At 34.2% G+C, this 14642-nt stretch overlaps 3 protein-coding genes across 3 annotated transcripts; 1 reads left to right on the forward strand and 2 right to left on the reverse strand.

Annotated features, from left to right (window-relative positions):
• Window positions 1-484: 484 nt before the first annotated feature.
• On the reverse strand, window positions 485-3799 carry LOC128166580 (28S ribosomal protein S24, mitochondrial-like). The gene is made up of 3 exons (XM_052831848.1): window positions 3674-3799; window positions 2089-2272; window positions 485-898 (listed from the first exon to the last, which is right to left on the reverse strand). The coding sequence occupies exons 1-3, from the start codon at window positions 3689-3691 to the stop codon at window positions 579-581; spliced, it is 522 nt and encodes a 173-aa protein (XP_052687808.1). The 5' UTR covers window positions 3692-3799; the 3' UTR covers window positions 485-578.
• LOC128166579 (GTP-binding protein SAR1-like) lies at window positions 3790-8740 on the forward strand. Its single transcript, XM_052831847.1, has 7 exons — window positions 3790-3888; window positions 4278-4349; window positions 5746-5865; window positions 6253-6318; window positions 6488-6591; window positions 7037-7168; window positions 7570-8740. Exons 2-7 carry the CDS (start codon window positions 4307-4309, stop codon window positions 7684-7686), a joined length of 582 nt encoding a protein of 193 aa, XP_052687807.1. The 5' UTR covers window positions 3790-3888; window positions 4278-4306; the 3' UTR covers window positions 7687-8740.
• Window positions 8741-10376: 1636 nt separating this feature from the next.
• On the reverse strand, window positions 10377-14274 carry LOC128166436 (serine protease inhibitor dipetalogastin-like). The gene is made up of 7 exons (XM_052831603.1): window positions 14128-14274; window positions 12998-13093; window positions 11706-11903; window positions 11273-11440; window positions 11034-11161; window positions 10739-10919; window positions 10377-10500 (listed from the first exon to the last, which is right to left on the reverse strand). The coding sequence occupies exons 1-7, from the start codon at window positions 14159-14161 to the stop codon at window positions 10427-10429; spliced, it is 879 nt and encodes a 292-aa protein (XP_052687563.1). The 5' UTR covers window positions 14162-14274; the 3' UTR covers window positions 10377-10426.
• Between the last annotated feature and the right edge of the window lie 368 nt (window positions 14275-14642).

Below are 14642 nucleotides of genomic sequence, written 5' to 3' on the forward strand. Positions count from 1 at the left end.
TGCCCCTACTCAATTTTTCATGTATTTAAGAAATGAACTCAATGTCTACCCATGTTATACTCGTATAACCTGGGTTGGGGCAATTTACGCTTTATAATCCGCGAAGCGGATTATAAAAAAGCGTAAATTGCTCCAACCCAGGTTATACGAGTATAACTTGGGTAGATATTGAGTTCATTCCTTATAATTTAATTTTCTGGAATTTGCTGTACAAATTGAGTCCGTTTTACTTTTAAAAATGATATAAATCTGTTCAAAATTTAAACGTAACGTCAAGTGAATTAGTACGTTGGTGCATTGTGACGTGTCTTGTGACGTGCAAACCAGGTTATACAAATTTAACTAAATTTTTCTATCCAATCAAATGCCGCGTAACAACCAGAATTAAATTATATAACTTATAATAAGATTTCTTTTTTAAAATCAGTGTTGTTAGATCATAAAGCTTAATTCCAAAAGGAAAGTAATGTACCAGCAAAACGTGTTACTATTGTTAATCCTTTTTCTTTTTATTTCACATATTTCAAATACAAAATAAGACATAAAAGGATTCAACATGAATACCAAATACCAGGTAACTAAAATTTTGTGTCCTTGTCCACCTTATCGAAATCTACACAATGTATGTCAAGCTTCACGGGACATTTCAAGAATCGGGATAACAACTCTTCACTGTAGCCATGTAAGAAGTGTAATCTGGGAATTCCTTTTTCCACAATACCCTTTGTAACGGGACTCTCTTTCATCCAAATGCTAATGTCAATCAGATTTTGCCTTCTCCGTATTACTATTGGAGTCGTTTCTTGGTACATGGTAGGGAAAGTTCCTTCCAAGAATTTTCGAATAAATATATCTTCAAATATTACACTTGGTGATCCCTTCTCTCCATGTAGATTAGCTACAATATACCAAAATAGAGAACATATATTCAATTGATGAAATTTAATATCACACACAGGGACCATTTCATTATATTTTGACCCTTGAAAGATAATTAATTGCTTTCTTGATATATCATATTTCACATTGAACATTTTCTCTAGCAAAAAGGAGACAAATTTCTGCTCCTATCTGCATGTATAGAAACAGATTTTTCACCATAATGATTGGCATAAAGTTATACTCAATATGATTAATTTAAGGCATTAAACTGACATTTTCTTCAAAAGAGATATATGTGTAATGAAAATTCCTTTGATTATGTAAATAGGGCAATCAGGGTCAATCAAATATATTCAATCATAAGCTATTCCTTGGGTGTGGTAACTGTCTCAAACGTTTTGTCAGCAGAATTGACGAAGGGTATAAATTGGAAGCACATCAGTCTGCTGGAAGACACAGAGGAGAGAAGATCTCACTCAAAGAACAGAGATACAGCTACATGTATAATAGCAGGTACGGTTTATGTTTCATATGCGGGACCCCAATATACTGCGGGTGGACCATTTGAAACATTATATAAATAGTGCCTGTTTGGGAGGGTAACAGTTGAAATTGACACCCCAAGAAAACCATTGTCAACCGATGCAAAGCGGAGGTTGACAATGGTTTTCGAGGGGTGTCAATTTCAACTGTTATCCTCCAAAACAGGCACTATTTATTTTGTTATACTGAATGTCTTAATTTTTAAGAAAATTTTACTGCTTTTATATAGGAATAATATGAATTCTACAGCGAACCGTACGCGCATAATTTTCGTGCATGTAACAATTTGTAAGTGCGTTGCTAATGCTGAGGGTAATAGAACGGATTATGAACTGCGTCTTAACCAATCAGATTTCAGTATTTAACATGAGAGTATAACAATAGAGTATATCATATTGTCCGGGAGCATAGGCTCAGAAATAATTAAGTTCGGACTAGGTTCAGAACAGGGTCTGAAACGGTGGTCTTAAACATTGGTTTCAGACCAAGTGTTGTACAAGGATAGCTAGAGGAAAATTATACATTATAAATCAATATTTTAATTAGAATCATCGTGTTTGATTTAATTTGATGAAAAGTGTTTAAGAGTTTTGTTGAATGGTTAATGCATACAATTATAACGTAAAATATTAGAATACACATTATACAATTACAATTACTTACTTGTATCCCAACTATTCCAAGCTTTTTTAACTCCAATCGCATCAGGAGGCCATGTAACTTCATATGACACAGGAAAATTCTTAGGATTATGAATTTTACCAGCTCTTAGATTTTTTGACAAGTGGGATGACGTGCTGAATGTCCTAGCTAGTTTTCCACAGGTAGCGGAATGTGAGAAAAATCTCTGAAATATAATAAAATCACATATACCGGTAATTTATCCATATATACAACTCTTTTAACTTCAGTATCATTTCTCTTCAATGAAAATGTCAGAGAAAACAAGACTGATTTTGGGCAATCATGAGCTAGGGCTGATCTGAAAATCTGAAAAGGAAAGTATGTACATTGTACTAGGATACTGAGCGGTATAATGAAGGTGACCAAACGGCAGACAAGAAATATGAATTTCAATTATTACTGGAGGAGGTTGATTCCCATGGACGCTATGCAATGTTCATACCATATATTTTAACTGTATATATGAAAATGGGTATTAAAAGAAAATGTACCGGTATCTGTTAGCCGTAAGCCGTGCAAAATATTTAGGACATTTGACCAAGTAAAATCCAAAAAAGGTTAAATGATGATTGACCCAATGGATATAAGTTGCCTCATAAAACACTATTCTAAAGAATAAAGCAAAGGATGCCAAAATTTCAGATTCTCACAGGGATTCTGTACAATCAAGAAGCACTAAAACATGTTATAATTGCATGTGTTTCAAATGGCCCAAGGGGCAACATGTACATTATACATGCAGCTGTGTCACTGTAGCTCTCCAAATGAAAACTGGATTACAGACAACAGACTTTTTGTTTAATAAAGTTTAGTTTACATTTATCTCATTTGTTTTATACCAGACAAATTAAGAGACATCTTACTTTATAAATATAGATGGGTATTGGGTACATTAATTAAACTAAGCTGTAGATCTGTAGCTCAATGTAAAAAACTCAGGCACATACAAAAAATTTTCAATTTATGTTGCAAAAAGTTCAGCCTATTTTTGAAAAGCATTATGTGAAAAAACTTACTACCAAAAAATTCTTTAGAGACTTTTTAAATGAAGTTGTCACTTTCCAATATTCCATCCTCAAAGAATGAAGTATGTTTAATTTTTAAAAATGCAGATCAAGAATCTACTATTTTATTTAATGGGGCTGGTAAAAGTGTGCATCAGAATTTCAAAGGAAAGTAAAGTGATGACATTGTATTAGTTGGGGCTATATGCACCGTGGATATCAGCCTGAGTATAGATCAGTGGTTGAGCTCCTGACTATAAAGTTGCATGGGTCCCGGGTTTGATTCCCGGTCCAGCTATATATTTCATTGTATTTATACAGATGTTATGTGCTCATTCCTCCTTTCTTACTACAATACATGTAGTTTTTCTGATATTTATTTGCACATTATATTAGTTATATTAGTATAACTTGTTATACGTCACTGGTCATGCTTTCAGCTAAAAATCTGAGGAAATTCGAACTAAAAATTATGACAATTTCGTTCATTGTCATGAAATTAAAAAAATGATTAACTTGTCCCTTAAAATACCGTTACTACAATTGCAGTTGAAATATACCTGTGATAGAGATGCCATGCTTGATGGCTATCTCTCTCTCTCTTCAGTCTTTACTTGCGTGAAACATTCACCTACAAACGAGTGACTTTGTAAACAGCAATCTGATTGGTTGAAGAGGGAAGTGTCAACGAATCAACACATACTTTGTTTTTAGATTTGCAACGTAGACTCCATTTTGCGTCGTGTACAAAGTACGGAGACTGTGGATTTTATTTGTAAGTTTAAGTTACATTCTCGATATTCTTTGGCAAATTCTTTATATTTTAAATGAATATGGAATGTCTAAACTTTGAAAATAACATTTGATGAATGGAAACCTAGGGGTTTCGACCTCCGATTTTTGTATTTTTAGAACATCTGTCAATGTTTTGTCATAACCCTTGGATTGGTGATGATGCATGCCATCTGATGGGTTTAAAGATGAAAATTATCAAATTAAAAGTTGATAGATATTTACTGAAGATCAATAGTCTCCTTTGATATTAATAATCATTTGTTCTTAATATGCAACTTGTGAATGTTTTATAAGTATGCCATTGCATAGGCCTAACTATTTATATATTTACAATAATATCTACATGGAATTCTTTTTCTTTACATATAGCTACAGATCTTCTATAGCAATTCCTGAAGATGTTTTTGTGGGATTGGTTTGCAGGCATCTTAAATTATTTAGGTAAGAATTCCATTGAATCTAAAGGGAAAATTCTACACATGATCTGAATGCAAAATACTACACATGAATTGGTTCATCAATGGAAGAAAAGGAGATTTCTGCTTTTGATATTTTTGTTCTATTTTGTCAAAGTACTGTGCTGTTAAATAGTTGATAATTAAAAAAAAAATTGCAAAGAGACACTTCTGGCTTGATCCATTTCCATTCCATGGCTAAACTAGAAGTAAACTTTAACAACAACTTAAAACTATGTAAAACAGTCATTTTTGGGGAACTGTGACATTTCCTATGTATATGAATAAGTATAAATATTTTAACATGATAATACCCTCTTGTTCATGGCTACTCCATGTTAATCTAAAATCAGTTGAGTAAAGCCCCACCCAACAAACACAGACAGGATTCTGAGGAAAAAAAATGATAGTTGGTCTAATAGCTGAGCAATTTTTTTCCTTTAAAAAAGGGTAGCCAATGCACTATTTTTATATATATGTATATATAATTTATATATTTTAATGCACCAATGGATATTAAATCTGAATTAGAAAATCTGGTCCCAAAAGTTAAAAAGTTATTAGTTTATCTAATGGTTGACTCTGTATTCCAAAACTGGAGGACTGCGGCTCAAATCTGGCAAGCTTCTCTTGTTGGGATTAGATAATGCTGGGAAAACAACGCTTCTGAGTGTGTTGAAAGCGGGTCACATCACCCAGCCAATGCCCACTCTACATCCAAGTAAGCAGGCAGATGAGGCAATTACGCAACAGCATCTGACTGCCCATGTTGCATCTTGGAAATAATTTCTAGATTTTATGTTGAGGTTTATTCAATATTGAATGGTTTTCACAATTGTCTGGTGATGATATCTACTAACAAATGGAATTTCATGTGATACAGCTAAACATTTGAAGCACCCAATGTGGAGTTTGATATCTTGTATATGTGATAGGTACAGTAGAGAATATGAAAGGGCTACAGAGGACTTTGTGATAGTGTTGCATGTTATAAAGGGAAAAGTTAATTTTTGTTATTTACACCAGGGTGAGGTAAAACTGGGTTACTATGACTTGCACCAGCTAGTCAAATTCCAGTACACATGGAAGATAAAATGATAATAGATGTAAACATGTTTGATAGATCATGTATAGCATTTTATATTAAATTTAGAAGTTTCCTATCAGAGGTAAGAACGCTTCAAATGATGTAAAAATTTACAGGAAGAAGAAGCTGGCTGAATAAACCTCTGAAATATTGCATGATTTTTCTCTCTTTAGTCCACCTTAATTGATAATGCGCTGACCCAAATTTGGAAGTCTATCCAAACGTTGAAATGTTGAGTGATCAGGCTTTTAAGCACTGAGCGCATGAGAGTTAAAGGCATGGCTTTACATTGTAGGTCTTTATAAAAAGTCGGGTAAGCTTGTGTTCCTTGGGCTAGACAATGCTGGAAAGACAACACTGCTTCACATGTTAAAAGATGACCGGATGGCACAGCATGTTCCCACACTTCACCCAAGTAAGCATGGAGAGAGATTTATAAACCAGAAAGGACTTGTTTTCACCTTCATTACTCCTCCACATATTTATAACTAGATGTATATTGTAGAGCCAGGGTCAGTAATGGGGGTGAATATCCATATGTTTTCCTGTTTAAGAAATCTTTTTTTTTTATAATTGCATCATACAATGTATTAAATTCTGTAACATGTGGATTCATTCGTATTTTGAAAAATTGTTGCAAATAGAATGACATTATTTTAACACTCTAGTCTATAGATAATCTTTCAATTAAATTATTTTGAAGGAATATATTTTAATCACTATCAGTATGTGCTTTCATTGCTAAGAAAACTGTTGATCAATTCTTGTGCATCAAGATTCATGTTTTGCTTTCCATGTTTAGCTTCAGAAGAATTATCAATGGGAGGAATGAGGTTCACAACCTTTGACCTTGGAGGTCATCAGCAAGGTAAATAGTATTACAATGTAATAAAAGTTGTTATAAGTAGTTGAATGCAGTACAATGTATTACAGATATTTAATTTGGAGTTGGCTAACTTCTTTGACTACTCTTACTGCCTATCGCTGTCTTGTATGTACCTTTCTAAGTAAATAAATATTTGTCTTGCTGTTTGCAGCCAGAAGAGTGTGGAAGGAGTACTTTCCAGCTGTTGATGGTATAGTCTTTCTGGTAGATGTATGTGACAGGGAGAGGTTCGCAGAAGCCAAGGCAGAGTTAGATGTAAGTATGTCGTTGTACTGAGATAGGTTTATTGGGCCATATCAACCCCGTAAAACGACTTGATGGAAATAGATGTAAGCATTGTATGTTAGGTTGTATGAAAATTATCTTAGTACAAGGGTTAGTAAGATTTTACAAGCCAGATAGATTTAGAATGACTTTTAACAGTGGCTGTAGGTACAGTAGGTATACTCATATGAATTCTAAGAGAGTGACACCTGAAAATAAATTTGAAAGTTCAAAGACATTTTCTCCTTGAAAATTTTGTCTTGACTTTCTCTTGCAATAGAAATACTCCTGAGAGGCTTTAATCATTTGTTATCATCCGCTACGCTTTTTGTGAAATATAACAAGAGTGACAGAAAAAATTGATGGAAAGTCAATTCGATAGATCAAGGACTTAATGAAATTGACCGGTATGTAGAATTCTTTGTTAATATTTCAGAGTTTACTGACAGACGAACAAGTGGCCAGTGCACCTGTGCTTGTTCTTGGCAACAAAATTGACAAGGCTGGTGCTGCAAGTGAAGATGAAATTCGTCACTGGTTAGGACTGCACGGGCAAACTACAGGAAAGGTGAGTGTGTGGTTTTATTTATTAATGATGTTATGCCAACAATGTTTTTCAGGTAAGTGTCCACCAGACAATTTTTATAAAAACAGATATGCAATTCCACATGGATTTTGAAGCAAGACTAAACCAAAATACCCTTCCCAACAAATAACCAAAGTTTTTATTTTTTTACACATCTTTTTAGTGGTTAATTAAGGTAGCAGTCTCTGGTTTATATGTAATGGCATGAGAAAAAATTCAAGTGCATTTTTTTAAGATTAGAATATGCTTAATAATTGAAAGATTTAATTGAAATTCTATTTCATATTCTGTTATTTGTTAACATTTTTGTGAAAATGTTTTGAACAGCAATTCAATCAATTTATTTGAGATTAAAAAGATTTGTTTTCCTTCTTCGTCATCAGGGAACAGTGCCCAGAAACGAGCTTCCGGGACGTCCAATGGAATTATTCATGTGTAGTGTTCTGAAAAGACAGGGATACGGAGAGGGCTTCCGCTGGCTAGCTCAGTACATCAATTAAAAAATGACTTTAATAGCGCAACACATAAGACATGGTGAACACTGCAAGGCAACTTAACTTTTCCACAGAGAGACAAATTGTATTTCGGAAGTTCTAGAGATTGACATCAGGATGGGATAACTCCTCCTTCCATTGAGAAGAAGCAGCTCTTTGTGATAATCATTTCAACCATGTTGAATAACAAAGTTCATTTGCTTACAACAACTCCATGTTCGTTATTCCACATGAATTAGTTTTGTTTTTTCTTCTCGTGCGAAATTCCATTGCTTTTGAGTAGGGATCCTTTTTTTCCATATAATTTTTTTTTTCATTCTTTTTTGTGCTTCTGTGTTCAGATATAAACTAAATTGATTAATACTTACAGGATTTATTAAAAAAAAAAGATAAAATATTTTTAAACGGGTGTATATGTACTTGAAAAATCCATTATTAAGAATTAGAAATTTTCCACCAATGTATTGCAATTGACTGTGAAAACAATCTTCTTGCCATCAAAAGTGTTCATCATTTGTACCAAGACAAAAACAAAAAAACCCAAAATATATATTTCAGTACACTGTACACTTTACTAACATTTCAAGTTTATAGCAAAAAGTATTACTTCTTTTCAGGAAATATATCACTAAAGATGAACTTGAAAAAATAAAAATGTAAAATGCAGATTTATTTGTGTGTGTGTATCAGTCAGCTTTTTTCCCCATAGTCAGATATTATTTGCTGGCAATGACATACCCTTACTTCTTTTTAATTGAAAATTTTGTGAATTTTGAAAAGCTTGTTGTATTGATGTCCATTTTTATATAATGACGATAAAATAAAGCAAGGGTGTATGATGTTCTGATAAGTGAGAGGATGTACCAGGTAAAAGGTGTGTTCAACTACCTTCATGATTTTGTTTCCCTTACTTTTGTCTGGACTGTAATTTTTGACAGACCGTTAATTATAGTGTTATAATCTACAGTTATGCTGTTAAAGATGCATGAATGTTTTTTGTGTTTGTATCTGTATGTTTAGGATGGATGAGAATAATAAATTGTCAACTATTTATACACAACACTCTTGTCACTGTGTTATTCTTTGGCAGTAACTAAACAACACTACCTAAAAAAATTTCAGAAAGCAGTTGAATGAGATCTAGAGTAACTTATCCCCCCCCCCCCTCCTTTTTTGCCAAGAACTGTGTGCCATGTTAGTTTTTCTCTATCTTTTGTGTTCATCACAATTAAGATTTTTGAAACAATGAAATGCTTTCCTTGGTGTTTCATGCAGCTATGAAAGTTTCGTTCAAGTATTGCATAAAAAAGCACAACCCAACAACAAACTAAGGTTATGTAAAGTCATCTACAATGTTTACCGTCATTAAACTCGTATAAAACGCTAAAGAAGCCATTTTATTGTTATAATTTACATCTTTCTTTATTTTTTTTTTCAATTGTCCATTTTGAGTGTGTTAAAAATACGTAAATTCATGTAATCGTCGATCAGCACGTTACACGAAATAGCCTATTTTTCCCTGTATGAAGGTTACCACTGTTAAATTGCAACACTGTCAGTGTATGTCCTTTGGAGTTCGTACTTTAAATGTAGCGCTATTTCTTAAAAAGTATGGTTCAATCGACCACGAAATAATCCATGCAAAGTCAACCTCAGAAATGCAAAAAATAAATAAATAAGAAAAATGGACGTGAACTAATTATAATGAGTTAAAGATTTATTTATGAAAGTCATTTGAATATTATAAGTTTGTGTTTAATTTGTCGAAAGCACATACTTTTTAACAGTTATAGAAACGCGGACATTACGTTTTTAAACCGGCTAGAACTAAAGTCAGCAATGAGTAGAACTTGGCAGTTTTTACATTAATTTCCATCGATTTTTTTATAAAGAAAAAAAAAATAGTTTGTGGAGGTAAATATTGATAGAGGCCACTTCGCTCGTCTTTAGATCCTTAGAACCTTGACCAAAAATGACCAAGTTTGATCAAGTTAACTACAGGTACACATACATGTAACACAGGTTTTGTAAATCTGATTTCTGGGAGTCAGCTATATGTAGTCCTTTCCAGACCCTCACCTTGCCATGTTAAAGGATTATTCATGTTAATCAAACTATGGTACTATCATCCATCTCATAATTATGGAAACTGAGACCATTTTTGCCCGACTAGCTTCGCTGGCTACTCAGATGCTCTGGGAACCTGATTTTTTTGGCGGTGAATTATCTGTTCCTGCTCTGACTAAAGATGAATGTGACAATCAGCAATAAGACTGTAAGTGTTATCCAGCTCATTTCTCTTTGTTCCTTTTATAACTTAACTACATTGCAACCATTTTGGCCAGGCTAGAAGAACGAGTACAAGACCAACCCTAAATAATTCACTAAAGCTTGGAGGCCTTGGTTATTGTCCTTCCCAATTGCAAGATTATTGAGAAACAAAATTTGTACTTGACAAATCAAAATTTGTACTTGACAAATTTTGATTATCAATTATCTAAATTTTTGTAAACGACATTATATTTATATAATGAATTTATAACCTACGTCTCTCTCTCTCTCTCTCTCTCTCTCTCTCTCTCTCTCTCTCTCTCTCTCTCTGCAGATCTTACAAATAAAAATTTGCGACGTAGTTTATAGGAAGAATCTTATATGTTTACCCACAAACGACACCCCCCTCTCTCAAATTAATAATATTTCATAGAAAAGTTGTCGGTTTAATTCATATACAATAGATATAATAACTTTATCCGATAACGTGCTGAGTAAGGTAACGAGGACAGACTCCCTGCATAAGAATGGACGCTCCTGAGGTGTCGCCTGTAGATTAAGAAAAGACATGTATATTGAACTATATTTGAAATTTCAACTGAATTTACTCATCGCCCAACCGTATTTCAAAATGAAAAGAAAATAACTAAACCACCCATAACATGGGGTTCTCATTTTCAGCATTTTAAAAATCAAATTAAACATATAAGATGCGTGGTGCGCATTAAATGCATACATATATACAAATGAAAATTGTACCAAAAGACGTAGATAAAAATCTAGCTACCATTTTTGCTCACACGCGCCAAGTGTTGGCAGTAGTAGCACTCAGAGTAATAGGTGTGTCCGTCAGATCCACACACGTAGTCGGACCTGGTGTGCGAGTCAATGTGGGGACAAGAGTAGGTGCTGGTGGAGCCCTCAATGGCGACAGATCCAAGGTGGGGCTTGTACTGGTTGCAATCAACCTATTGAAATCAATTTGATAAATTTCTGGATTGATTTGGTTGATTTGCAATTTACGAAAAGATCCAAGATCTAAGGTTGGTATGTACTAGTATATTCTAGAAGACGGAACTTACTGCAACGGTCTTGGTTGGGTCCGATCCATCACAGGTTCCTGCGTGATTAACTTCGTACCTCTCTAAGTATGTGGGGTTATTGTATTTCAAAAATCGACAGTAAGTCTGCTTCAAGATACATGGGTTCTCTAGGAAGATAAAGTGTGAAAGGTCTGAATTAGTATCAAATTGATTCTTCGTTGAAAATTAAAGTATGTCTCTCTTTATCGAGGATTGCGTTGACTGAAGTGGACACAAACTGTATGTGACGTTGGCGTTGCTACACACTGGATCCACAGTGGTGTCGCATTTGGTGGGACATTCGTGGCTGGTTTCCATTGCGGTGCAAGCGCCATTGTGAGATTTGGTCATGTGATCTCCGGCGGAAGCTAAACCACAGGCCGCCTGCTCCAACAAACATTGGCTCTCTGTCAAAAAAAGCAGATGGCCATAAACACGGAATTCGGTATCTTTTGCAGAGAAGTCTCATAAACTGCCATTCAAAAAGTCACGTCGAGCTTTTAACCCATTGTTACATTTCACAATCTCAATTCCCGATCATTTTCTTTTCATCAAACAAGGTCTTAACGGATACTCTTTCATTTAACATTCTGTGTATGAGATAAACTGAGTTCTAAGTGTCATCTTTAACAGCAAAACGAATTCTTCCTGAATTCAAATTTTCCCGCCTACTGTAAGTCACTCCGTCAGATCCGCAGACCTCTCCGGTCGTCTCTTCCTCGTCACAAGGTTCCGGATTCCTGCAGTCGTAGTGGTCCGGTACCGACACGGTGCCACCGGAAGAGGAGCAGGTTCCTGTGTGGGACAATCCAAGGAAGCGGTGGTGCAGTTTGTACTCACATTGCGCGATCTGTAGCTTGCATATGTTAGCTGTGTAGTAATAATAATTAATATTTTAAAACGATTGATTTATCATAAGCTTGCGAAGAAATCCTAAAGTCTGTGCTAGATAATAAATTGAATAAGTAAATATCGTTAATTGCACAGGTAAATATTAATTTTGTAGTCATTTTCTGTGATTAATAAATGTTAATTATTTGGACATATGTGCCAATATCTTCTAAGATAATACAACGTAGTATACGATATGTTAGTTCAGTTGTCATCAATATGATCCCGGACGGAAGTGAAATCATAATTTACCAAAAAGCAACTAAACACAACGTCGTTTTATGTGGTATTTGTTATGAAACTGTTATACAACATCATTTAATAAACCAACGCGTAAGTACGTCCATGTAAATTGGTAAAAACGTTAAAACATCAAATAATTGACGAAAATGTGAGATTCCAAAGCCTACGTCATGCATTTGTCAGAAAGGAAATGACGTTTAATTAATGAATCGTTATTGGGACAAATATACAGTGTACCTGTCTTATCAATAAAACTGAATTGTAAAAGAATGCCAGCTTCATGAACGTATTCAAGACTTCAAATCACAAAAGTCATTTGAACATTTAGCAGACATCTTTTACAAGTTTGTTAAAGAGAATTTTCTCCGCATGATGAACAATATGAATGTGATTTTATGGAATATCATTATGACGTGTACAAACATTCAATATTTTCTCATGAATTGCATAATAATGGCTACTTGCAACTTGTTCGACATACAACTTACGTCATACTGTCGTCATTAAATTGTGCCTGCTGTGAAATGGTACGGTTACTTTCATTTTAAATAGGTTCCAATTAAAGACTTGGAAGGGATCGCTTAAAAAATCTCTTCAAACAATCAGCCAATAGCTTGATTATTTTGTTTATTCAAACACATTACGAGATTCAACAGGATTATGATTCTATACGTACATTAGGAAATGTACATGTTGTTGATTATATATTCTTGTCGTAAGAATCGATGTATCAAACTTTTGAATAAGGACATAAGGATTCTAGACGTGGTGGTCTTAAATGACTTTCCTAGAGGCATTGCTTTATCACAATCGGGGGATCATATACGTACAGTAGGTAATGTGGTTGGTTCCACAGACCGGCGAGTACTGGGCGGTACACATTTTCTGGCATGTTGAAGGTACCGACAACTGGGCGGCAATGGAGCCTGAGTGTGAATAAAAAAGTTTCCAAAGGTCAACGTTAGAATTATATGTATATATATATATTTACATTTTTCAGTGTCTTTGCCTGTGATAACACAAGTATCGATTTTTTTACTATACAGTCCAATGAATTATTCGTATTCAAATATTTAATCGAAAAATTGGTGAAAATTATGTTAATATAAGTAATAAAGGATCATTCTTTGAATATTATGAGGTGATAATTTCGGCGGTCGGGGCGTTATCAATTCCAATAAAGCCCTCTTTTTTGGATTTGATCACGCCCCGACCGCAATTATAACCTCATACTACTCATAGAATGATTCCTTATTCCTCAATTCTAGCCGAAGTCATCGTCGCTTGTCAAGGGTCCGATTCAGAATTAATAGAGGAATGTGGACCCTTGACTAGCGAATATGAGCTGAAGTTGAATTTAGGATAGACTATTACAATCGCGGCTTTCAGCATATGACTTATACTTGAGTTTTCATAAAAACAATTAGTTAAGTATGTTATATAGTAATGCAAGTTTAAATAAGGTTTACGAATCCCTCTGTTTCTACACATCCATCCAATAAGGCAAAGAACCCCAGGGAAGTCGGACATCCCGCATATACCGGTGTGTTGCATATATATTTGTGAGAGTATTGGTCATACGTTCACGATGATATGAATTGTATACAATTTTCAACTTATTATCATTACAAAAATGCTTTTCTTACAATATGAACAAACTATGATGTCTATAGATACCAAATAGTGCCAATTTTCTTGAGTTTAGTTACCCGCAGTTTTATTTTATTTTTTCATTCTATTCTGATATATTTCTTTATTTATAACCTTAACATCAATAAACGTATAGAACACTGGTATATATCATTATTACTGATAAGTATGGAATCACATGCAATCAAGGTTCAAGTGAATTGATACTGAAATTTTTTTTTCATAGAAGGGACATGGTACTGAAAACTTTGTATGCAATTTATACATTTGGTACAATTGAGTAAAAATGTTCAGTAAACCAATAACTTACCGACAAGACAGGAGAGAATCAGAAGGCCGTTCATGGCGATATAATATATTCTGGAGAGAAGAGTGCCCCCTTATCAGTAGAGTTTGGAATTATCAAGTTCGTGACGTTAACAAGCCAAATGACACACCTTTGTACTCTATAACTTGAACTAGTATATACATAAATGTGAGAGGTTTCCTTATAAACGGATTACAAGTATACTCATAAAATATATAGAGGCAGCATTTAGTTAATAACCACGAAAATGTTCATTTATCAAATACCACCTCGGTATGGCGGCATATTTCTGCCTCTGCAGGCATGGTTCAGCCTTGATTCATATTGTTTAAATTGGCCTTGTGTATATATTTTTTTTCTTCTTCAATTTATTGGTTTATCGTTGAATAACGAATAGTTCTCACATTTTCAACTGCTTCAGTGATAGTGTTCACCTCTATGGGAAAATTCGTCACATCAACCTGAATTTGGACATATTTGATGATCTATATTGCTTGATTCTGACTAGAACACTATCC

Source organism: Crassostrea angulata, chromosome 10 (assembly GCF_025612915.1).
Source record: "Crassostrea angulata isolate pt1a10 chromosome 10, ASM2561291v2, whole genome shotgun sequence".
In the NCBI taxonomy this organism is placed as follows: domain Eukaryota; kingdom Metazoa; phylum Mollusca; class Bivalvia; order Ostreida; family Ostreidae; genus Magallana; species Magallana angulata.

Excerpts from the sequence above, each read along its gene's own strand:
- LOC128166580 (XM_052831848.1), bottom strand. Across the intron at positions 899-2,088 it reads TTGGAATAGTTGGGATACAA|CTAATCTACATGGAGAGAAG; the intron begins GTAAGTAATTGT and ends GGTATATTGTAG.
- LOC128166579 (XM_052831847.1), top strand. The coding sequence starts at position 4,307 with ATGTTTTTGTGGGATTGGTTTGCAGGCATCTTAAATTATTTAG. Across the intron at positions 4,350-5,745 it reads AGGCATCTTAAATTATTTAG|GTCTTTATAAAAAGTCGGGT; the intron begins GTAAGAATTCCA and ends TTTACATTGTAG. Across the intron at positions 5,866-6,252 it reads TGTTCCCACACTTCACCCAA|CTTCAGAAGAATTATCAATG; the intron begins GTAAGCATGGAG and ends TTCCATGTTTAG.
- LOC128166436 (XM_052831603.1), bottom strand. The coding sequence starts at position 14,161 with ATGAACGGCCTTCTGATTCTCTCCTGTCTTGTCG. Across the intron at positions 13,094-14,127 it reads GATTCTCTCCTGTCTTGTCG|GCTCCATTGCCGCCCAGTTG; the intron begins GTAAGTTATTGG and ends ATTCACACTCAG. Across the intron at positions 10,920-11,033 it reads ACCCAACCAAGACCGTTGCA|GTTGATTGCAACCAGTACAA; the intron begins GTAAGTTCCGTC and ends TGATTTCAATAG.